This window comes from Caretta caretta, chromosome 7 (genome assembly GCF_965140235.1).
Source record: "Caretta caretta isolate rCarCar2 chromosome 7, rCarCar1.hap1, whole genome shotgun sequence".
NCBI classification, from domain to species: domain Eukaryota; kingdom Metazoa; phylum Chordata; order Testudines; family Cheloniidae; genus Caretta; species Caretta caretta.
In genome coordinates this window covers 29,582,674-29,607,453 of record NC_134212.1, presented here as the reverse complement: position 1 = coordinate 29,607,453, position 24,780 = coordinate 29,582,674, and the positions used below count along the sequence as shown (strand labels likewise).

The 24,780-nt window shown below is 43.3% G+C and overlaps 1 protein-coding gene and 1 long non-coding RNA gene across 23 annotated transcripts in view; one reads left to right on the top strand and one right to left on the bottom strand.

The window, feature by feature from the left end:
- The window catches only part of WNK2 (WNK lysine deficient protein kinase 2), a 173,347-nt gene extending 165,769 nt beyond the window's left edge, over positions 1-7,578 (bottom strand). For 6 of the 22 annotated variants that reach the window (XM_048857043.2, XM_048857048.2, XM_048857049.2 and 3 more), the window contains exons 1-2: positions 7,168-7,578; positions 5,620-6,390 (exon numbers count right to left, since the gene is read on the bottom strand). In XM_048857043.2, coding sequence (XP_048713000.2) covers positions 5,620-6,300 — 681 coding nt within the window. In that variant the 5' untranslated portion in view covers positions 6,301-6,390; positions 7,168-7,578. The remainder of the gene's footprint in view (positions 1-5,619; positions 6,391-7,167) is intronic. The other 16 variants (XR_007357525.2, XR_007357524.2, XM_048857050.2 and 13 more) reach the window with 8 other exon arrangements.
- LOC125639600 (uncharacterized) lies at positions 7,565-14,624 on the top strand. The gene is made up of 2 exons (XR_007357527.2): positions 7,565-7,740; positions 12,837-14,624. It is a non-coding gene; the product is annotated as an uncharacterized LOC125639600 (long non-coding RNA).
- The last annotated feature ends 10,156 nt before the right edge of the window (positions 14,625-24,780 follow it).

Here is a 24,780-nt window from a genome sequence, read left to right as displayed (position 1 = left end):
AAATATTGCAAGAGTGACCCCATTTAGCATCATGCTGAATATTTTCTACTACACAGCATTAAATGTTTAATTAAATTAAATATAAACCCTATGTCTTCCCTTCATTAAAAAGTAAGAAACTGGTATTAATACATGATTATTCTTGTAGGTGCTTTGTTCCATTTAAGTAATTTTCAGTTTCCAAATTGTAAGATGAGCTTTAAAGACAAATATCACCCTTGGAAACAAAGATTAGCAAATGCACATGGATCCAGAGGTAATGCTTTGAATTAAAATCCTAAACCTAATCTCATGTTGAAACAATAGAATATTGAAAAACAATATTAAAATCAGTTAGTCATCAACTAATCTGGCATGAGCTTCTTATGCAAAGAATATACCAAAGGAGTACAAATGTATAAATTAAAGAAAATCAACATAGCTGGTTCTCAAAATATTGCAACTTGTGCTTATAGTTCTTTAATTCAGACTAATACCCTAAAAGGAAAGTCATGGTGGCAACATGAATCACCTCAGTTGTGTTTCTAATCAAGTCAATTATTTCACTAAGGCATGTATCTGCCTTTAGAATATATCCAATGCAGTCCAGACACACTGGTGGAGAGGGATGGGCATTTGAGTGGTCCAAAAAAAACTGGTGAAATATTTTAAAGCACTAGTTTATTAGAACAGTGACATAAAAGAATAAGACTTTATGCTCACCAATAGGCTTAGCCTTGGATAGATCCGAATGACTAGTTACAAAAAGCTGTGTAATTATTTGAACTATTTCAGCTCAGAAAATGCAACAAGTATTAAATGAAGGTCTAAAACAAGAAAGAATTATTACTTTTTAGCATTTAAGTGTGAGTTATTCCAGACTGAACAGCTACAGAAAAAAGAAAAAATGAAATTACTTTCTTCTTTTATAGTTGCTGTGTGTGTAATTTTTAAATGCACTTATGATAATTAGGCCAACTCTTCAAGCAGCTTAATGGCTGTGAATCTCTTCTCTGTGTTGAGGGTGGAGGTTTCATGATTGAACACTTTTCTCCCTCCCCCACTCCCTTCTGAATTTATTTCTGTATATCTGTCCAATCAGTTTAGACTGTAAACTCCTCAGGGCTGGTACATCCTTTTACTTTGTTTAATATGCTTTGTAAACAGCCATGTACTTTGTATACCAGGCCAAACAAACATGCATATGTTTGTTCTAGAAAATTCCAGCCAATCAAGATGTTCAACTTGCAATTAATTTACCTTTTCCCCCACAAGTGGCATTAGCATGTAGTAAAGTGAGTGATCACAACATTTAAGTAGGCTTGCTACAGATGGCACCATGATGCAACAAAACAGTAGGTCGTTGACACCTACATTACAGCATTCTTGCTGGAATATTTGGTAGTCAATTCACATTATCTGACCAGCTTGCCAACCCTGTTAGTGGACTTTCTGATATAGGTACAGGAGGCCTTCAAAATGTAATTAAGAGGCGATAGTCAAAATATAAGATTTTGGCCTTGGACAACCATTTTAAGTAGGAGGGGGGTGCTTTAATAATGTTCACTGGTGATAAGTAGCCACTTCTCTGATCCTTTCATCTTTGAAAGAAGGACAAGCAAAGGATGTCCTCTTTCCCTACTAATTTTGCAACAGTGGCTCTACAAACAAAAAGCTCTAAATAGAAACCTCAGTGATCAGAATCAAAATAGGAACTGAAGAGCACTAGTGAGGACTACTCGGTGATGTAGCTCTGTACATGGCCTCCCTTAGAATTTTTCTACAAGTCCCAAAAAGGGACTTACACTTTTAAGCTCTTCAGCATGCATCTATCTAAAAAGAACGTTTAACCTGCCTATTGGCAGATCTTAACGTTCCTTGCTCATGAACTGAGATTATAGTTAGAAGGCACAGCATTTTGAAATATGGCTATTCTGAATTCTCAGTATACAGCTGCAATGTGCCTCCAGTTAACTAGAGGAGGGCAAAAACAAGAACCTGAACCCTTTCAAACTTCAGCAAGTACACAAATACCATTGCCAACAGTTAAAAGTTCCAGGCTAGATTCAACATAGTAAGAAGTCGATTTTCTAGTTAAGATTTGGCTAAAGTCTTAATATCTTGCTCAGGCAAACTTAAACCCTAGTTTCAATTCAACTTTTAACCTGAGGCTATCCATGATTCCAATTCTACATCTTTAGCCCATCTCTTCAATCACAGTTACACTACAAAAATATATAATTTTTTGGACTTCAAGTTTAGTTAAAATTAACTTCTTGAAAAAAACTTCCAGTGGTTTAATATACAGAGATCTCAAAAATGGTTCACAACGCTTTCATCTAGATATATATAAAAAAAAAACAAAAAACGATGATTGGACTGAAAAAAAAGCTGAGCAAGGACAAAAGAGTGATGGCTGCTTGGAAATTCAATCTATGAGAAGATAAACTGAAATATTAGGGGTACATGCTTCTGGGTCGCAGACTTAGAAAAATCAAGTTAGACATGAAGAGAGTCATTTACTGCATCACTTTGCCAAAGCAGAACTTTTCTCTTTCCTACTTTCTCTTCATTGAAAGCTAATCAAGTTACATATAGCAGAGGTGTTCCATTGGCTCTCACTCTCTAAGCTTCAAGTATACCTGTGAGATGATCTTACTTTTAAAAACCTCCCACTATTTATAATTTTGACTGTGTGTACTGTAACCAAGATTTAAGAAGCACAACTGATCAGCATGGAAATGTAGGGATCTCACTGGAAAATAAGACAAGAACACTTCCCCGAAAAGAAATCTACAGATGCAATGTTCAAATTCAGCAATGTAAAAATTGTTTTCTGTGGGATGAAAGTATCAAGATAGACATTTTATGTTTTCAACTGTCAGGTAATGATGGTTTTGTATGAGTACTTTGCCGCTTGCAACTGACCACATTTCTATAGAAAAGTGAAAACAGACTCAAGTATAATTGACCAGGTACATGTAGAAATGTTTGAAATGTTGTAAATAAGCAGGATTACTTAGAAATGTCTGCCTTAGACATAAAGTGCATGCAACTCAGGATTATAAAAGTAATACATAACTCCATCAGTGTATAATGCTGGCTATTTGCTTCTCTTGCAAATAAAGGCTGAAAACATATGCCTGACATAAATCAAAACCTTGCAGTCACCACTCAGTTACACTTCATTAATCCAAAACAAGTTTCAACAGTAACTTGAAAATCTGTCATACCATCTCCTGGAAGCTGACCCTTCTCCAACATTACCTTCAAATCTATACAACTAATTGACACTGATTTGTTAGAAGTGGAAGCCAGAAATATCCTGATGAATTTTTATCACTTTTCCCGTATTTGTCTAGTCCAAAAATTAGACCTCTCAATTTAGAGCTATTATACAGAAAGAAGTCTGTAGAAAATAGTGAAATGGTTAGTGGCTCCATCAGATTTGAAACAAGCGGTACCTATGGTTTATAATGGAATGTAAAGTAATGATTACAGATCCTTCTTCCATAAAAGACATTTTGATCTATATGGGTAATCAGAGGTTTTTAACCCTCTTAACACCTTCTCCACAAAGGAGCACATTCAAGATCTTCCACCCAAATGAAATGAGGGGTAAAAACAGACTAGTGAAATTTTACAGTGTAGCTTACTATACCCATTTGTAAAGATTCATGGAGGATTTAGATTACCAGAAGATTACAATTTGCGAAGTATCTATTTTCTGACATAATGATCTTTCTAAGCAGCTATGGATAGTCAATTATAGATTTAAACATTACTCTAGTAAAGCAGAGTTAAAACGAAGCTGACAGCAAAATGAATTCCAAATTGCTGACTGTTCTGTTGTGACAGAATTTGCACAACACGGGCCACAATAAGATTGTCAGATGATATTGACCTTTCATTATATCCAAACATTCACTTGAAGAGAACTGGATAAACATTTTTAAATGAACCTTTAGTTATTAAAATAAAAACTTACACACGCTAATATTTTGCGCCCTCCAACCAAACCCAGACCGGAATGACAAAGCCAGCTTGCGATGATGCCTCTCTCTTTTCCTCCCAGCAGCATGACAAATTCTCCAATTGTCAATTATGCAGCTTCTCCCCTGATTCTCATAGTCTCCCCTGTGCTACTGGGACCTTTTCTATCTTGCCTTTTTTTGTACTTCTCTTGCTGCAATACACCATAATGCTGGCTCTGCAGTGCTTTTAAAAACCCAACAAGTAAAGCAAGTTGTTTTTATTTCACTGGCTCTTAACAGAATAGGAGAAATTCAAATGAAAAATCAAAACATATTCCCTACACTTTTAATTAAACAATATGGGGTTGCAATGGATTACAAAATACCATACAATAAAATCAACCAAAGTGACAAGGCTGTATGTCCACTCAGCTGCCTATCACAGGAGGCAAAGTAGAGTTTACACTGATTTTCAGAATCGGGGCTTCCATTCTATCCTTTACTAATTGTACTTAGACACTATTACAGCAGGAGGATCGATCCTGTATTCAGTGGGAGTTTTGGGTGCACAAGGAATGCAGGATTAGTGCCATCATGGCTCAATTTGAGGTACAGATGTCAGTGCCCCAGCAAAATCTATACAACACAACCTAGTTTAAGAGGTAGTCTAGAAAGAAGATCTTACTAAAAGAAAAAAACTAAGGATTCAAAAAGTCACAACAGCTTAAGTCTCATGTTAATTTATGTTACTAACCTAGGTGGAGACAGGAAACAGATAGCAAAAACTTCACCAAAAAACCCTGGGGTACATCATGTTGCAATTTGTATAACCCACATGGCCTGTGGTACATTTAAGTTTGTATGAAAAATATAAAGAATTACAGGAATAGTTAAAAGAATGTAGTGTCCATGCCCAGAAACTGAAGAGTCTCAGGCCTTTAATTAGAGTTGTATTAATGTACTATTTCACCCTACAGGACTCAAAGGCTTAAAAAAAATTGAGAGATGGGGGGGCGGGGAGACTTCAGTTGTATTTGCTCAAAAAGACATCTGAAGCCACACATTTTTGACTTTGCTGAAAGACTAACTCAGATATGGCCAAAAATATATAAGCCATGTTGGATTAGAAAGTGCTTCCCAAGTTTCAATTCAGAATGAGCTTGTGACAGCTTAATAACCCTTTCAAAATAGGAGGTTTCAGTGGGAAGAGACCCTAGACCCACAACCGCCATGTTTAGATTTGTAAAGGAAGTAAATCTATTTTCTGCAATTGTCTTTTAAGATCTTTAACGTATTTTTTAAGTTACAGACAGCTAGACTCCTGCTAAATCAAGTTACAGATGTCTCAAGTGTCAGTTTGAGTGACATATGACTACCCCCAGAAGCCTCTTCTGACAATCTCTAGGCAGCCAAGGGAAAAATTCCTGACCTTCTCATCAGTCTCATCCTTAGCCCATTACATTGCCAGAAATGTCAGTGATCATGCCCAGTGCTGAGGGGGTTAAGGCAGGCAGGAGCCTACATAAGGTGGCAGCTTCTGAGCCAATGAAAACCACATGCTATAGTTAGACGCAGGAGGATCAGCAATGGGGACTCTAAAGGCTGCGTTTGCAGGTCTGTAGATGGCACAGGCTGTGTCCTTAGCTGCCAGGCCAGCTCAGCTTACCTGAAGTTCACACCAAGCGACCTCCACCCAGGTCTCCGTGTCCAGCCCCTTGTAGACCGTTTTGAAGGACCCCCTGCCGAGCTCGATGTCAAACTTCAGGAACCGGCCGTCGGGAGAGGTGGAGACGGCTTTCATGTCGGCCTCCTCCTCCTCCTCGGGCTCCTCCTTCCTGGACTTGGTCTGATCTTTGTCCGACGGCTCCTTCCTCTCCGCATCCCTGCCCGGCTCCTTCTGCTCCTCGGCCGCGGCCGGCCCCCCAGGGGCGGCCCCCTTGGGCTCCACCGCGGGCTCCGCCGCAGCGGGCTCGAGCTCGGCCTCCCCGTGCCGCTCCTTGGCCCTCTCCGCAATCATCCTCCTGGTTTTGGAGAGCAGGACGATCCGGCGCGGCTCGGCCGCGGAGAGCTCGAGAGGCGGCTCCTCCTGGTCCGAGTCCACCACGCTCCTCCGCAGGAACCGCAGGTGGCCGGCTCGGGGCTCCCTCCCGGCGGGCGGGCGGGCAGGGGGGACACGGGCCGGGCCCCGCTCCGGCACCGCAGCGGTCTCCATGCCCGCCCGGCTCCGGCTGCCGAGCCCACCGACGGCCGCGCTCCCGTCAGCTGGCGGGGGCCGGGCAGCAGCAGCTGGAGACGCGCCGCCTCCCCCCCGCGGAGGTGCGGAGCTGGCAGCGCACCCAGTTTCCATTAGCGCTGAGGTTCCGGCTCCTGCCGCCGCCGTCCCCGGAGCGGGGAAGTCACCATGGTCCGTCCGCCGGCGGGGCCCCGGCCCGGGCACCTGCGGGGAAGAGCGCAGCGCACTGACGCCCCCGCGGCCACCGGCCCCGCACCCGCGCTCCCCAGAGCCCTGCTGAGCCCGGCCCTGGGGGAACCTGCTCCCCGCACGCGCGCAGCCCCCTCCTCCCGCTACCCCCGACCACCCTCACCCCACAGCACCGCCCTCCCAGCCGGCTGGCCCCTCTCCCCAGGCACGCTGCCCCTCCCCCCCACCCGCGCTCGGTTTCCACGCACACTGCACCCCCCCACACACACACACACTGCACCCCCCCACACACACACACACACGGAGCCCCCCTCGCGCCCCCCCCCCCAGCCGGTGCTCCCTCCCCCCTCCGCGGACTTGCCCCCTTTCCCTCCCCCGCCGTGGCACACTCATCAGCGATGCTGCAGGCAGAGCGTTTCTCGCCGCAAAGCCATATGGGGACTCCCCCGAGCGGGAGGGTGGCTGGCTGGCTGGAGCCGAGGCCAATACCGCCAGCCCTACCCACAGAGGCCGCGATTGCCGCAGCAGTCGGGGCGAGGGGGTTCGTGCCGTTAATCCTTCGCCTTGGCGGGGTGGGGGAGCATGCATGGCACAAGCACGGCATCGGCAGGCGGGGGGGGGGGGGGGATCAAACAGGGGGCGGTGGCTGCTGCCTGCAAGCTGTGTCCGCCCGCTCCCGGCGTGCCGACTGCGCCAGCCCGGTGCAGGTGCCCCAGCTGCACACTGGAGCTGCTGCTTCACCTGCGGGCGGGCCCAACCCAATCCCCCGACGCTGCACCGCCGGCTGCTCACCTTCCAAGGGGGGCCCACCCCTCCTCGCAGCCATGGAAAGGGAGCGGGCGTGCCCGGCCGCACGGCTCCTGCTCCACCAGCCTAGCACCGCCGCCCCCTCTTCGCAGGAGCCTTCGCCTCCCTGCAGCCGCTGCCTCGAGCCTCCGCCTGCCCAGCGCAGCCTGGGGCCAGCTCCCGGCTAACAATCACTGCGGGGGGTTACAGAGCAGCCCACGCCCCCTCCCCGCCTGAGCAGCAGCAAGCACCGTCCCCGGCAGGCGGCCGCCCCCGGCCCCGCCGCCCGGCGCTTTTGTCAATGGACCTCGCTCTCCACTGAGCGGCCCGAGCCCCGGGCGCCTCCGCCAGCCAATGAGGAGGGCCGGGGGCGTGGGTCGCCGGCTAGACCCGCCTCGGGGAACAATGGGCGGGTGGGCGCGTGTCTGCCCACCCCCAGCCGGCCTCGCCCCGGGCTCTTGGGGCGGCCGCGAGCAGCACGTGTCCAGCGCTTCCCCGCCCTCAGCCTGTGAAGAAGCTGCGGCCCTATCCGGCGCCCTTAGCCCTAGCGTGGGGAGAGCGGCCGTCGGGCGTTCACGGGTAGGGAGGATCAGATTGGGGGTGTGGCGGCGGGGGACGTAGAGGAGCGGCGGCGGCGGCGGCGGCGGGGGGGATTAAAGGAATAGATCGGAGGTAAGGGATGGACGATTATCTTAGGGGGTCCCGGAGCAGGTTGGGGTGCCCAAGGGGGCGGGAGAGCAGATGGAAGAGGACGGGGGAGCAGGCTCGAAGGAGCAGGTGGAGAAGCCGATCAAAGCATATTCAAGGAAGCATCCTACTCCTAGAGGTAGTTGGGACCTGCTGCAGCGTGTGCTCAGCATGATGCTCCCAACCACCGGCTCACCGCCTCTAGGGACAGTGAATTTTCTCTCTCTTGGCTGAGCAGGTTAGATGTTAAGTCTCAAACCACTTGCAGCTTCCCCCGCTCTTAAAAAACCCAACCAACCACCAAAGAATCGGCTCGTGAACTGCTGTGCCCCGTATGATAGAATCAGCGGACTGGAAATAAAAGAGGCTATGGGGCAAGGGAGGGTGGAAGAATAGACGAGCGCTTTTGTTACATTGCACTGCAGTGTGTGGATGACTGTAGAATTACAAACACACCTGCAGCCTGGAGTGATGGCTTCCCCCTCCCGCTGGAAGAGTAGCAATTATTTTTATTTAGATGGAGTAGGGATGAGGACCCCTGTCACTAGACTATGACTCCACAGTGGTAGGCCTGTATAAACACAAAGAAATTGGCCCTTTATCCAGAGCTGGCCCTTGGGTATGGCGAATCGTGGCAACTGTTACGGGCCCCACGCTTCAGTGTGCGTATGTCATGCGGGGGCACTAGGCCAGCCCAAGGGGAGTGGGGTTAGGGGTGCCAGGCTGGTCCAGGGGGAGTGGGGTTAGGGGTGCCAGGCCAGCCCAGGTGGCTAGCGGGGGACCTGGCGCTGGCAGCAGAGGTCAGGCCCACACTCACCGGTGGGAAGCTCGCATTGTATTTCTTTTTCGGGCTCGGCGTCACAGGGCTCAGGCTCAATCTCCAGCAGCTGCAGCAACGACCTCAGGCTGCCTGCCGCAGCACCAGCCGCCACCATCCTACCACTGCCAGAACATGCCACCGCCAGGCTCACCCCCTCCATTGCCCTTCTGCCCCGGACCCCTCCCTTTTTTGGGACCCTCCCAGCACAGGAAGCCCCTTGCCCCTAGCACAGGTGCCACTCTCTATGGTCTCTCACGCCCCAGCACTGGTGTCCCTGCCTCACACCGGATTTCATCCTGTATAAAAAACGTGAAGGGGGGGCCATATAGGCTGATTTTTTCCGGGCCCCGCACCCATCTAGGGACGGCCCTGTCTATATCCCAAACAGCTTACACTCTGATGTATAATTGAGACACATAAGAGAGACCATAACACCCCTCCATGTCCATTTACCATTATTTGAGCTACATCAAGTCTAAAAAAGAATTAGGAATAAAAACCAGGTGAATTAGTTTATGAGAGTTCATGGCGGGGATAGATAATGGGATAGAGAGCCTTTCTGCTCAAAGCTGCTAGTTTGAATTCACCACATGTCAAAAATGACTGAAATCTCTACGTGCTGTTGGCAAGTCAGAAGCGACTGTGTAATAAGTTGGTGTTCTCAGTCCTCATGAATAATATCCACATCACATAAATAGGTCACTACTACTGACAGTGGTAGCGGCAGGAAAGATACAAAGCCCTGAACAGAGCTGAAGACTAAACTTCTCTCCCCTCTGGCAGAGGTCCCTTTAAGTCAGGTTTGAGACACAAGCACAACCCTTTAGCAAAGCTTGCATGAGCAGGAGTTGTGGCGGTGGTGTTCTGTAAGTAAATAAAAGAGTTCCAGGCTCCAGTATTGTCAAGCTTTCAGATCACACTAACACACAAACAAAGCAATTAAGTTAAAAAAGTTAAGAAGAAAGAAGGTCCAGCAATACGGCTCCTGAGGGGGTTATTTCTGAATATGAAGAAGCTGGTTACCTAGGAAATCACAGATAATTAAAAGACAGACAAAGATTATTAAAAATGTAATATTTTATAAGAAAACAGATGGTATTTAAATGATGTAAGAACAGTGGTGCTTTCATTTTAAGAAATACGCTTAATGTCTTTGATAATTATAATTTCAGTGTTAATTGGTGCATTGTATTTTTTTTACTGAAGTGCTCAGACTTATTACTTATAATTATATTTGAAGGACTTAAAATTGTTTGCAACTGTACATAATAAAAGGAAAAATTACTTACTGGTAATTCTGTAGGTCACAATCTCTTCTCTATGGACAACAGATTACAGAACAGACAGTATTGTAATGCTACCACTAGAGAAGCAATGAGTGTGAAAAGCTCTGAAACCGTAGTGCTGGTTATTATAAGATTGTCCAAGAACAATCTCTCCAGCTAGGGAAATATAGAAAGAAACAGCTGACAAGGAAATAAAATAAGCAACAGCATACCAGCCAACAGGGAGGATGGTGGGATGTAGGGTAGAAGAGAGTGTGAGACAAACAATTACTGATAAGTAAATTTTCTCTCTTTGAACATACTTTTTCCTTTCCTCCTACAATAGTGGATGAAAAGGACAGACAGTTTATTAGCAGATAGTAATCCCAGGAGGCAAAACTGCCAAGTTCTGCTGCTGGCAAGAACCTGCGGCCAAGGAAGGCACCCTGAGAAGCAGAGAGGCCCAGTTGATAGTGACATAAAAAGGAGCGAAGAGATGATCATGGTCACTGCTTTACACACCTTGGAAATTAGTGCCTTAGCACGCAGTCTTTAAAGGGGCAGCTTCTCTAGCATAACAGCATCTGACAGGCCCACATAGCAATAGCAACTTGTTCTTGTAACCCTCAAAGGAAGGAAACAGTTGCCTTAATTTTTTGAAGTTCTGAGAACAGGGACAATAAAACTTGAGAACCTGCTTACATCGACCAAATGTAGCCTCTTGGCATTGTGAGGTGGGGAAAATGCCAGATTTGGACAGAGAAAGAGAGTGCTAAGACTAAATTGTTCAGGTGAAATTGACTATCCACCTTGGGAACAAGTTCTGGAGAAAGCCAAAACAACAAAAATGCCCTTCTGTAAAGAGAGAAGAATAGGGGAGAGAGATTATGAGAATTTGATTTACTCACTCATTTGGCTTAGGTCACTGCAATAAGTAGGGCCATTTTAAAGGAAAGAAGTCTTCCCTAAAGGCTCAAATTAGGGATACATCAGAAACTGGGAGAGGAGGATCGAGTCCTGCTGAGGGATTGCTTGATGAATCACTCGCCTTTGAGACCCTTCTTGAACAGGGACAAAGAAATGCAAAGCATATTAGGATGAGCAAGACAGTAATGCTCCTAGTGCCACACCAGACCATGAAGATCTTCCAGATCTGAGAGTAAATGTAAGATGTAGAAGGACTTTCCACTGCTCCCCAGACAGTCTGGAACTTCAGTGGAGAGTCCTCATTAAAATCCTCTGTTCAATTTGCAGGAGCCAAGCAGATAAGAAGGTGGTTGCAGAACACATGGGTGGCTTTTGGGAGATATCACAATTTATTTTTCCCCCACAATAAAAGAAGCAGCCTGGCCCAATGAAGCTGTATTCAAGCCCCACTGAAGGAGAGCATAGTTGAAGGAGCTCTGTGGAGTCAATGAACATGATCATATATTGAATATCTGCACACTCTACAAGTGACATCTCATATTGCCAACTCCCCTGGGCAGAGCTTACCTTGTAGGCGGAGCTTGGAAGAGTACCATCACCTTTCTTTCTGCCAAATCTGCTCCTTGATTAAGTTATCCTAAAATTGACAGCTAGGTTTAAAGTTTCTATTTAGTTATTTATCTGCCTTGATTTCCAGTTGAAAGACTTTGTGGTCCTGATCCTGCAATTGAACCCAAATGGGTTAGCAAACTGACTTCAATAAAGCTATTTGTGGACATAAATTTCTGCCTGTTTGGTTCCAGCTGCAGGGGCAGGGCCTGTATTACTAGCAGAGACCAGAAATAAGTTTCACTTACACATGCTCTTTGGTATATGCAGTGTTGTTACAGCTGTGTCAGTCCCAGAATATTACAGAGACAAAATGGGTGAGGAAATGTCTTTTATTGGACCAATTTCTGTCCAATAAGCTCAAAACCTTGTTTCTCTTCCCAACAGAATTTGGTCCACCTCACCTCACCCATATTACCTCACCCACCTTGTCTCTCTCATCACTTTGGTACAGGATAAAATGACTTGAAAGAGTACCTCTCATTTCAACCTCTATGCAACTATTATCATGGAAAATTATGTGAAAGAGCCATCTTTAAAGTTCCTGGTTAAAAAAAAAATCCATCTGTTTTAAAAAAGTTCCTCTTTTCCTTTTGCAGTCTGTTGTAACTCTACAGAGTTATGATAAATAATACAATTGAACTCAATGGCAAAATTCACATGCGGGCAAGTATTTGGCTCTTTTTTATGTTACTTGAGACTCTCAGAATATGTTAATATGGTTTTGAGCAGGGAAATAGCCTCTTCTATTTTAGACCATGGAATTATACTTTACCAGCAAGCCTACCTGCCTTAAAGAAATTAGGTTCATTGTGGAACAAAAATGACAGGTTTGTCTAGGAATATAATAGCACTAGCCATCATTCTTCATTGCCTGTGATAGGTGTAGAAAGTGGGGCACAATTTCTACTATGTTTAATTAAAAACTAGCAATAACTTGTATTTTCTCCACACAATATTGCTTATAGTATTCAGCCTATTGATATTGTATTTTCTTAGGATTTACAGAGGAGATGAGACTGTATAAACCTGTTCCACAAAAACATTCCTTTACCACTGTAAATATTAATATGAGTAAACTTCATTGTTTTAGGAAGAAAAAGGAACCAGGGGTGTGCTATACAGAGAGTATCTGTTAGGGTATAGTGACTGTAAACGTGCCATTATGATCTATGCTCTTAACTTTCAGGCACTTCCGCAACAACATTTGGTTAACTAAACACAACCCACATTCACAGGCGAACAATGAAGTAAAAACATATTGTGGCACAAACTGAAAACAAAAACAAATTAAATGTAAGCACTACATTTTTTGAAGCTCTACTCATAATTAAAGTTTCATCTTTAACTCTTCTGTTTGTGCTTAGGATATGCACAGTAGCATCACTTCCTGACACAGAGACCTCACAGCCCAGAAACCCGTTGAGATACTGAGCCAAGTTAAGCATTCAGAAACAAAGTAAAAATGGAGTTTCAGCATCCCCAAGATGATTGAAGTACGTGGCCTTTGGCTTTTCAATGCTGAATGCAGCTGTGGCATGGTAAAATCCCAGTTTATCACAGTCTGGCACATCGTCTTATCTCCGTGGAACGCTCTTCTGCCGTGCAGTTTTACCACGGTGAATCTGAATTTGTGGAAGACAATTATGTAGCATTTCAACCAGCTGAAAGAATTCTATGGCTGCAAGACATGAGTAAGAGAGAAACTTGAATTATACAAGACAGTTAATGTGCACGTATCAACATTTATGTGCAGTATTTATATTTCTACAAACCACAGCTTCATATGATCATGTGTGTGTCTAATGACTCCCTCTCTCGTACGTCAGAAGAAGAAAGTATCAAATGCCATAGTAATGCTCCTGGACAAGCGATGAATGCTTTTTTTTCTCCTTGCACTGATTTTAAGTATGAAAAGACTGGGAATTGGAGCCAATGTGTTGCAGATACCTGTAGCCAGCTCTGGATATTCTTTAAAATATGTAACATCTATTTTTAGCATGTGGCAAACACACATTGTCATGTAAAAGTATCTCATTTACTTCCGGTATCCACGGTAGGAAGGGACTAAAAATTATTTGGGAAACATTTAATTGAAAAAGAGTTGCAAAGCTTCTGCTTCCACTTTCTAAGAAGGAGCCTGATAAGGCCTTGATCCTGGCACACAACTGCTTTCAGGATGTTTTCCAGTTTGTTTCCCCTCTACCTCCACTTGACCATTGGGACAGAGAGCTGCCCATAGAAACCTCTATTTCTCTAGGAACGTGCTGAGAAGACATAGGTGCAGATGGCGTACTGCATCAGGAATGAGTTTAGAGGATGATCACTACTGGCCATTGACTATCAATGAGACATTAACACACCACAAAGGACCTGCAGGGTGAGGGGGGGACCACCAAGTTTCAGGGGTCAAGCCTCTTTAGATCAGTTAGAACTCAGCTGATGTTAATTTGTTTATTGATTTAGCACAAATAAAAAAGTGTTAGGTGGGCATTAGAAACCAGGAATTAACGAGAGCTGCAGAGCTCAGGAGTTAATGAGATCTGTAGAGCAATTAGTCTGCATTACACAAGAAGGTGTAGAGGGTACCAAGGGTCAGAACAGTATACAAGGCTTGATCTTAGAAAAAGGCTCTGAGTTTAAGTTTCATCTGAGTTTCCCAGATGAAAATGTATCTAGCCTAGGACCTGATTCACCTGTCTTTGAAGTGACTTGCTGTTGATTTCAATGGAAGCAGGATCAGGATTTGCTTCTCAAATAAATGAGGGGCTTGAGTCTAGCTGTTCATTATTTAATTCTTTGGTTTGGTAGGGGAGAAAGCTTTACATAGAGAAAAAACAGCATAACATACCCCTCACAAATTCTGAGTAATATAGAGCAAAATCTATTATACAGGATTCAACAGAAGAAAAAAAAGTTCTTCCTTGCTAAAATTAATTCCAAGCTGCAGGATGAAACATAATACTTTGGACTGCTGTAACACCTCCCATCTGAAGATCTGACAAATATTAAGATATTAGTCTCAAAACAGCACTTATTTAAAAATGAGCACATACTGTTCATTTCTTTACTTTCAGAGGGAAGGATTATATTAACATTTGGGATCTGATACTTTCTTTATCAGGTCTAGTTTAAAGTAAACTCTTGTTTTTGAATCTTTGATGTGGCTTTTCCTTAGTTCTCACGTTACAGTAACATGCCAGCTTTGTTTCTTTGTTCTCCGGTTACAGAGACAATCTATCATTTTACAAGTAGAATCCATACACCGGTTTGGAAAAGAACATTCATCGGAGCCTAAATCACTAAACTCCAGCAAGTGGCAGAGTAGAGAATGTGTAACTTGGAGAAACAAGAAGCCAGTGCTTTAGAATGACTGTATGAGTGGCTCTTTGTGCTCTTTGCACAGGCTAACACAATGAAGCATGTGTGTCCTCTTGGTTTATTAACCAAATAACTTCCCTGCCCCTACCCATACCTCTTGAGCATGGAAGGATGAATAATGATGGGTGAGTAATGTCAGGAAACAGAGCACAAAGGCCCTGCAATAAAATTTGAGTATGCAATGTGTTAGGCCCTGATCTTGCAAAAATGAATAACTGTACTCATGAGATTAGCTCCTTTGACTATGATGCTAGCTGTGTGGGTGAACTTACTCACATATGTTGTTTCCAGCTTTAGAGCATGCACTTAGGCCAAACAAGGCTATCTTATTTTTTATTTGCATTGTGGTAGCACTTAAGAGCCCTAGTCATGGACCAGGACCCCACTGTGCTAGGCACTGTACACACAGAACAAGCAGATGGTCCCTGCCCCAAAGATCTTATAGTCAAAGGCTATGTCTCCACTAGGAGCTGGGGGTGTGATTCCGCTGCATGTGTACACATACTTGGGCCAGTTCTCAGCGAGCTAGCCCGAGTATAAATAGCAGCCTGGGTAGCAGAGGGAGTGGCAGCGGAGGAACGGCAGAGGCATGCCAAGTACAATCCTGCCTGAACCTGGTGGATATGTACTCTGCACAGCTCAGCCTGGCTTCCATGGCCACCACCTGTGCTACCATAGCTACAGTGATATTGACACTTGTACTAGCTTGATGAGAGTAGGGGAATATCACCCAGCTCATAGAGCAGACGTAGCGTAAGTAATTAGGAATCTAAAATTGTATTCTGAATACAGGAAAAGTAGATCACATCCAAATGGATTACACATTTTGAGTGCTTTGCCCTGGAGTTTTTTTTTCCTTACTGAATTTACAAACAACAGTATTTTTAGGCCCCATTATTTAAAGAGCTTCACAAATCCCAGTGAATACAAGTTTTTCCTTTACGATGAAGACAATTTAAATGTAATTATTCCCTTTCAGTGTTTGTTTCATGCCAGCCAGAGACTAACACAAAACAAATGAAATTATTCATTCTAGTCTTACCAGCTAAAATGAGTAACCTGCAGAAAACAAACGGTGAGAAGCAAAATTAGAATTTGCAAACTTTGAGTGTTAGTAATCTGAATAAGTGGTTATAAATAAACAGACAAGAATTTAAAGATACTTAGCAGAGGTCCAAATATTTAGGTTTAATTTTAAATATTAGAACTGTTTCAATGAAAAGTGAGAGACAGGGAGTAAATCTGAATTTTGGAGCAAATAGTTTATTTGGATTTCACATTCCCCTACAGTATTTGCTACTTAGACACTGCAGCATCTGACTAATCCACAAGAACCAGAAAGTATAAGTGACTGGTAATTATAAACAAAAGGGAAAGTGATTAATCTATTCCCATTGTCCAAGTGGAGTATAAAAAGTTTAATTTTACAAGTTTCAGATTCAATCATCTAAAAGGATATTTTCATGTTCGCACCATTTTTTGTTCAGTGTTTGTACAATGCATAACACAATGGGATCCTGGTTCATGAGTGGGGCTCCTAAATAAATTAGTAATAATCATAATCATGTATTGCTTGTAAAGCACTTTGAAGCAAAAGACTTTATAAATGCTTGTTATCATCAGTCTGGCAGCATCCCTTTACAAACCATATGACATTCATGTTGATAGCTTCTCTCTTAAATACAAGGTCAACCTAATTTTTAGTGGGTGTATTTTCCAAATAAAAGGTAAGGAGTTTGTGAGACCCTGTATCAAGGTCACATTAAAAGCAGCTGTCACAGCAGTTTTCAAAAGAGACCTACACAGATAGTTTAAAAACCAACAACAACAACAAAAGAGGAAGTGCCAGAACTTGGGCAGTGGAAATTAACTTCAGGGGCCCCCAGACCTAATTTTTGTTTCATAGATTTTAGGTGTTCAAAATAATCAAATGTAAAATGAAAGGAGAGAAGTGAGTGAAAAATAGATTCGACAATAGATTCAAGTTTATGTGGTGCCTTTCAAAGAATAGTCATCACACAAGCATCCCCATAGCATCCTTCTCTTGAGCTGTTGCCATGTGACTGTTATTTGGTGGACAGGCGGCTTCCAGCGGACCGTGCTTATGATACACAGCAATAAATACCTATCATCTTAACTGGCAAAAATTGTCAGTGTTAGCAGACACACCAAGGTCTGACCATGCATAAATCCAGACTACCTTCTCAATATCTACTGCTTTCCTTAGATCAGGTTTGAAGCAAATTGGTAGGACACCATGGAAGCGTCGGGACTGCTGCCGCCGTACTTGGTATAAATGGATGTCCGTTGCTCAGGCCTGTCAATCTAGCACTCGTCACAAACACTAAATTTACTATGCAAAAGCCCCAAAAGTCATGATTTATCTTTAAAAAAAAATTACTTGGCTCCTAAGCCAGATCTGGATGGTAAATAAGATCATGACCGTGCAAAGAATTGGGGCTTGTCTACACTCTGCATTAGTGCGCTCTAGATAAGTGTAAATTCTAGTGCACACTGGCATGCTGTGCTACAATGGGCCTGTGTAGACCCTGCTGGCACATGCTAAAAGTTCGCTAGCGTACATTAGCATAGTACTGTTTAAATGGGACTACATTAATGTGCACTAGCAACCTTTCAGTGGGGGGAGGAGAACGGGGTGGGAGAGGATTGGGGGAGCTCCACCCCTATGTAAATTCACATGCATCTGGGGGATGGGCAGAGGTGAGAGCAGGACCTGGAGGGGCTAGGACAGCCACCCCGAGGCCTGGGATCAGACCCTGGAACAAGGAGTGGGTTGCAGGGGCTGGAATGGGCTTGGGAGTAGCTGTTCCCTGATGTGCAGGAGGCGCTGGGAGGGAGGGAGAGGTGGGAGGATGGGGGCGCTCAGGGGAGAGGGTGGAAAGAGGCAGGGAAGAGGAGGAGCAGAGGTGAAGTGGGGGAAGGAAGAGGTGGGGTGGGGCCTTGGGGGAAGGGTTGGAGTGGGGGCAGGGTTGAGCAGGGGGTCTTGAGGGTCCGCAGCAAAATTAGGAAACTAAAGTTTGAGAACTGCTGCTTTAAGTATTTATGTTAGCCACTGTGCTTTTTCCTTATTTGACAGTCAAAAATTATATTTGTAGGAAATCCGTCATTAAAATGCGTGAGACAGCTGAATAATTTGAATTATTCCCATTTACAAGACAGAATCACAAATTAAAAAAAAGTAGAATCAGGAAGTCGGTGTGGCCAAAATGTAAATGTTTTAGGAGTCATCTGTTCTGCATAAATGGCCTTACTCAGCATTTCCTGCACGTTCTGTTCCCACCTCGTTGTTAGTCAGACCCTCCAAAGATCTTACCAAGGTTGTCTGGCAAAAAACAGAGAAGTGAGGACCTGGGAACAGATTCTCAGCAGATGTAAATTGTCATCTCTCTCCACTTCATAGGAGCTTAGAATCTGCCCTGTCGTTTTTGACATGTCTTAAGAAGCAAAGAGAACCCTCTCCTTCTCCCTCCCAGTTTAAAACTCTGAAGTGTTCTTTGTGTGGTTTTGCTTCACAGATCACTTTTAAGCTGGTGTAATCAGTCACCAGTGATCCTTGGACAGTAGATGTTTAACACTCCAGAGAGAAATTTCTTGGAGTGGTCTCTGCTCTGTTGCTGAATAGAGCTTTGAAACTTTTGAAATAGACACAATTCCTAGAAAAATCTATCCCTGGGTATAATATGGAACTAGAACTAGTTAAATACTATTTATTACACATTGCATCATATTGAATCTTTTAATGAATGTCACTATTTGTTAATAGTTTATCAGATGATTATTTGTTTTGAGTACTCCACCGGGACTATGCTGAACCATTGTACAAGAAAATTTTAGAAGTTGTAAGGATTTGTAGATAGACCCAGAGATCTAGTCAATAAAGCTTCAAGTTCTTTTTAATACGTTAAGGCAAGGCTGACAGTAACTTGAGACACATTGCTTTACAATTAAAAACAAAACAAAAAAATTAGTTCTTTATTAGGAATAACTAGGTTACTGGGCAACAAAATGGGAGATGAAATTCAATGTTGATAAATGCAAAGTATTGCACATTTGAAAACAATCCCAATTATACATACAAAATGATGGGATCCAAGTTACCTGTTATCACTCAAGAAAGATCTTGGAGTCATTGTGGATAGTTCTCTGAATACATCCACTCAATGTGCATCAGCAGTCAAAGCTAGCAGGAATGTTAGGAACCATTAGGAACGGGGTGGATAAGGCAGAAAATATCATAATGCCTCAATATAAATCCATGGTACACCCACACTTTGAATAATGCATGCAGTTCTGGTCACCCCATCTCAAAAAAGATACCTTGGAATTGGAAAAGGTACAGAGAAGGGGAACAAAAATGAAAAGCATCTGGCATTGGTCACTGTCGGAAGACAGGATACTGGGCTAGGTAGACCACTGGTCTGACCCAATGTGGCGCTATGTTCTTGCCAATATCATCAATCATATAAAAGATATACTATTACATGCCACATAACAGGTTTTGAATTCTGAATTTAGCATGGAACGTTTTCAGCAAATGGAAGTCAGATCCATTTTTAGCATAAGCAGGCCATCTGTCCCAGATAGCCCTCTGTACAGGGCATATAATGCTCCTCAGTCCTTATAACATAGCTCATGAATTCCACATTAGACAACAGCATCTTTAATTTTAAAATGTTCATAGATCCATAGAGTTTAAGGCCAGAAGGGACTATGAGATCATGTAGTCTGATCTTCTGAATAAAACAGGCCATTATGTTTCACTGTTACCCTTGAATTGAGCAAAGTAACTTGTGAATAACTAATACATTTTCCAAAAAGGCATCCAGGCCTGATCTGAAAACATCAAGAAAAGAAGAATCCCCCCACTTCCCATGATAGTTTCTGCCAATGGTTAATTAGCCTCACTGTTAAAAAATTGTCCCTTATTTCTAATTTGAATTTGTCTGGCTAACTTGTCTAATCTATTTGTGGGTCTCCCCACTGCAGAATGTTGATGTAAGTGCATTGTGAAATACCAGGCCATCTCTCCCTACCCCTCCACGAAACCCTGTTCATCAGGACATGTAACTTTTGAAGGAGTGGATAAAATCAGCTGGCAAAGGTTGGATATTTCAGAGCAAGAATGCACCCATGAGTATTTCTGCCTTCCACTTCCAGCTGATGGCATATCACATGTCAATCCCCAGATTGCCTTTCAAAATGAAAGGAGCCCACCCCTATTGGTTTGTTCTCCTTAATTCCTGGGGACAGGACAAGAAGTCTTAATTCCAGCAGGGGAGGTTTAGGCTAGACATGAGGAAAAAATATTTCCTAACTGTAAGGTAGTTAAGCACTGTAACAAGGTACCGAGAGATTTTTTTGAATCTCCATCATTGGAGGTTTTTAAGAGCAGGTTAGACAAATGCCTGTTGGGATGGTCTAGATAATACTTAATTGACCTCAGTGCAGGGGACTGGACTAGATGACCTATTGAGATCTCTTCCAGTTCTGTGATTCATATGTTGATAAACCACATCAAAATTGTGATGAAGCAAAAGTGAAACCAATAACAGAAGTGGAAATGTTATTTTCAGATTTTAATCTTTGCACAGAACAATTCAGGATTTTCTTCCTCTGCTATATTGTCTAAATAAGTATCAGGAATGACATTAAAACAACTTCCTCAGCACAGAAAAAAAACCACCCCGCTATTGCAATGTTTCCAAGAAAGAGATTCAAAGATGAATGCCTTTTAATACAAAAGTTTCCTAGCAACGTGTGTTCCTTAGCTAGAATTTATTCCAAAAATGGCAATGTTCTCAGAATTGTAACTGTAACTCAGTGTTTAAACCACAGTGACTATGCTGTATTACTCTATATTTGCCTTCACAGCCCACAGTATGACATAAAGCATCAGTCTCCTTTTCCCAGTCTCAGCTTTGCATTCTCTCTCGTTTTAGTCCTATGCACGGAGCCATCTTCCAGTCCTTCTCTCCCAGGGTCTTTTCTGTCTTCCTTCAAATCCCTGTAGACACCCTTTCCTCTTTCTCATTAATAATCCCCATAGCATCCTGAACTGTTGTCCTGTGGCTTGTCTTATTTAGATTATAAATTCTCCAGAGTGTGGGCCATGTTTTATCTGGGTTCATGAAGTGATGTGCCAATTAACAGTGCTACAATAGTAACACAGTAATCTGAGTCTGCAGGATCATCTTGTCCAATGTGCTTTTTGCCCAACAGGGGTTTCTTATGCAACAGGAACAATATCTTGCCCTCAGAGGAATAAGAGCAGCAAAAGCTTTGTCAAGCCATTTTCCTCGTGACCTCAGGGCAGAACAAAAGGAAACAGAAGGGATTGGCTGAATTTCTTGAAGCACAAATACTTATTACACAACAATGAAGCATCAAAGGAATTGGTTGCAATATTAAGGGCACCCCAGAGGGCAAACACAGCCTAGGAGTGACATCCACATACACAGTTCCCCTTCCTCCCCAATTGGAGCAACATATATAGTAGGGTGACCAGATGTCCTGATTTTATAGGGACAGTCCTGATATCTGGGGCTTTTTCTTATATAGGTGCCTATTACCCCCAACCCCCTGTCCCAATTTTTCACACTTGCTATCTGGTCACCCTAATGTACAGCAGCATCCTGTTGTATAATAATGTGCACCCAGATCTACACTTACTATCTCTTAACTCTCTTGAAAGGGGAGAGGACTGGACAAGGCAACTTCAAGAGTTCTTAAACTTTTTTAGGCATTGATTTTAATAGCCTCTCTCTCATGGACCACCTTCTCTTGCATTTGTGAGTACACATACCACTTCCACTCCTATAGCAATTGTTTACATGGAAAAGCAGTATTAGGAAACCATGCAGTGTATTTTTAGAGCTTCTTTTAATACCATTTAGCAGCTGGAAGTAAGGAGGAAAACCAAAAACATGTGACCAACCAGTTCTTTATGGACCACCTGCAAGTGCTCCAATGACCACAGTCTGAGAGCTACTAGGATAGTTTATTTTGTGTCACATGCAATAAAATAAAAGGGTAATTGCAATGCAATGGTTAAGGTGTGGCATCCATGGGTCACAGTAATCAAAATTATGTTTCACACAACAAATGCTGTCAGGAGTGAGGGCCTGCAGCTGACCTTGGGACTTCCTTGCTCAGTCTCCAGGCAGACTAATGAGTCCAGATAGGCTGTCATAAATATAAAGGAAAGGGTAACCACCTTTCTGTATACAGTGCTATAAAATCCCTCCTGGCCAGAGGCAAAATCCTTTCACCTGTAAAGGGTTATGAAGCTAAGGTAACCCCACTGGCACCTGACCCAAAATGACCAATGAGGGGGCAAGATACTTTGGAGGGGGGGGACAAGGGGTTTGGTCTGTCTGTGTGAGGCTTTTGCTGGGAGCAGATCAGGAATGCAAGCCCTACAACTCCTGTAAAGTTAGTAAGTAATCTAGCTAGAAAATGCATTAGATTTTCTTTTGTTTAATGGCTTGTAAAATAAGCTGTGCTGGAGGGAATGTATATTCCTGTTTTTGTGTTGTTTTGTAACTTAAGGTTTTGCCTAGAGGGATTCTCTATGTTTTGAATCTGATTACCCTGTAAAGTATTTACCATCCTGATTTTACAGAGGTGATTCTTTTACCTTTTCTTTAAATAAAATTCTTCTTTTAAGAACCTGATTGATTTTTTTCATTGTTCTTAAGATTCAAGGGTTTGGGTCTGTGTTCACCTGTAACAATTGGTGAGGATTATTATCAAGAGTTCCCCAGGAAAGGGGGTGTAGGGCTTGGGGAGATATTTTGGGGGAAGACGTCTCCAAGTGGGCTCTTTCCCTGGTCTTTGTTTAAAACGCTTGGTGGTGACAGCATACTGTTCAAGGACAAAGCAAAGTTTGTACCTTGGGGAAATTTTTAACCTAAGCTGGTAAGAATAAGCTAGGGGGTCTTTCATGCAGGTCCCCACATTTGTACCCTAGAGTTCAGAGTGGGGAAGGAACCTTGACATGGGCTACAGCAGAACTGTCTAGTGGAAGGAAGCCAGTAGGCATATTCGTAAGCCAAGCAGCACTGGCAGGTTGCCGGTGGTTCAGTGCTTATGTCTGCAGCTGTAATTGCCCCGACCACTAGGCATGACTACCTGCACACCAGTCCTGACAATCATAACCTGATCGACCGTGCACAGTGTGTAGTAATGTTTTAATATGTATGTGCTTTAATAGATTGTACAGAGTATGGTGGCATATGGCTCAGTTACAATTAATCTAAAGAGCATCACCTTGGTTTCTTAACATTTTGGCTTTATAAACTCAGCTGCAACAATGTACTTTTCCCACTTTTAATTCCTTTATTTAAATAAAGTGCAGATTTGGAAATGTGTTCATTAGCGCACACACACACACACTCTAAGCTCCATGCTCCAGAGTCCATTAAGCCCTGCAGAAACTGTAAAATTAGAAATCAGAGAAGCCTAGGACTCAGTGCAAAGGCCACCAAAATAACCAGGGCACCCTCTAATACCGTCTTAAAGGTAGGAGACCTTACTAGGGACTGACTACTAATTGGAAGGTCCCAGTGCGTTAGGAAATACAGATATAAAATGAATGAAAAGATGCAGCCTTGACTGGTCAGCACCACAAAGCTTTAGCCTGTTTTCATGGTTATGGTCTCTATTACCTAGTAATGCTGTTCTTACTTGCAGGATATGAAATACCTCTCTTTCATCTCATGAAAGATGTCACACGGAGGAATCAAAATTGCTCAAGAAAAAAACAGAAGATACATAAACCCACTCAAATGATTTTGAAAACTCGAAGTCCTAAGTGATAGAGGCAATTTGTTCAATTTGCTATATAATGGCACTGCAATATCTTTATCTCTGCTTATAAGATGTATGAAGTATTAATAACTTTGGAAAAGGGTTTCCTTCATCTTCACTGCTAGTGAAGAACAGATATCTATGGATTGCCCCCCGCCACCCCAAATTTACAGAATCACCTATTGTGAAGTAGATTTCTAGATGCTTGCCAGCTCCAGTACAGATACTCATTATTGACTACCAAAATAATGAAAGAGCCGTCCCAGTAATACTTGCAAGAGTATGGATTTTGTCAGCCTGTGGTGTACATAGCTAGAACTCCATGGTTGTACACCTTTAAATGTAGGAATGTTTATCTGATAGAGCAGGAGTGCAAGAAGTATCATGGAGATTTTATATTGGTTCTTTTTCTTGTTTCCTTTAATCTGAGGCTATGCCTACACTACCGCTGGATTGATGCTCCCGTGATTGATGCACTGGGATCGATTTAGCGGGTCTAATAAAGACCTGCTACATCAACGGCAGAGCGCTCTCCGGTAGACCCCCGGTACTCCATCTGGAATGAGAAAAGTAAGGTAAGTCAACGGAAGAGTCTCCCCCGTCGACCCACCACAGTGTAGATATTGCAGAAAATCGACCTAAGATGCATCATTCACCTCGTTGGAGTTGCATAACTTAGGTCGATTTACTGCAGCAACATATTGTCATCTGACCTGAGGGTGGATACTTTGCTCTGTGTATGGAAAGTAAGATTTGCAGGGGGAAAAAAATCTATAACCTGTGGCAATGAGAACTGTAGAATACAGGTCTATAGTTTAAACCATATATTTATCTGGATTACAGAGTACCCTGTTCACATTGTCATCATGGTCTACACATACCTCATTCCACACCCTCTGTGCTCCTTATTTAGCACACCTGCCTCACTAAGCCACATGCCTGCAGCAGCTTTAACTCCAGCCATCTGTCTCCAATGTAGTAACATTTGCCCCTTACTTTACACTCCATGGGCTCACTGCCCTTCCACAAAGACAACCAGAAAGTGAATGATACCAATTACACCATTCCGTCTTGAAACCTAGCTTTATCCAAGAACTCATC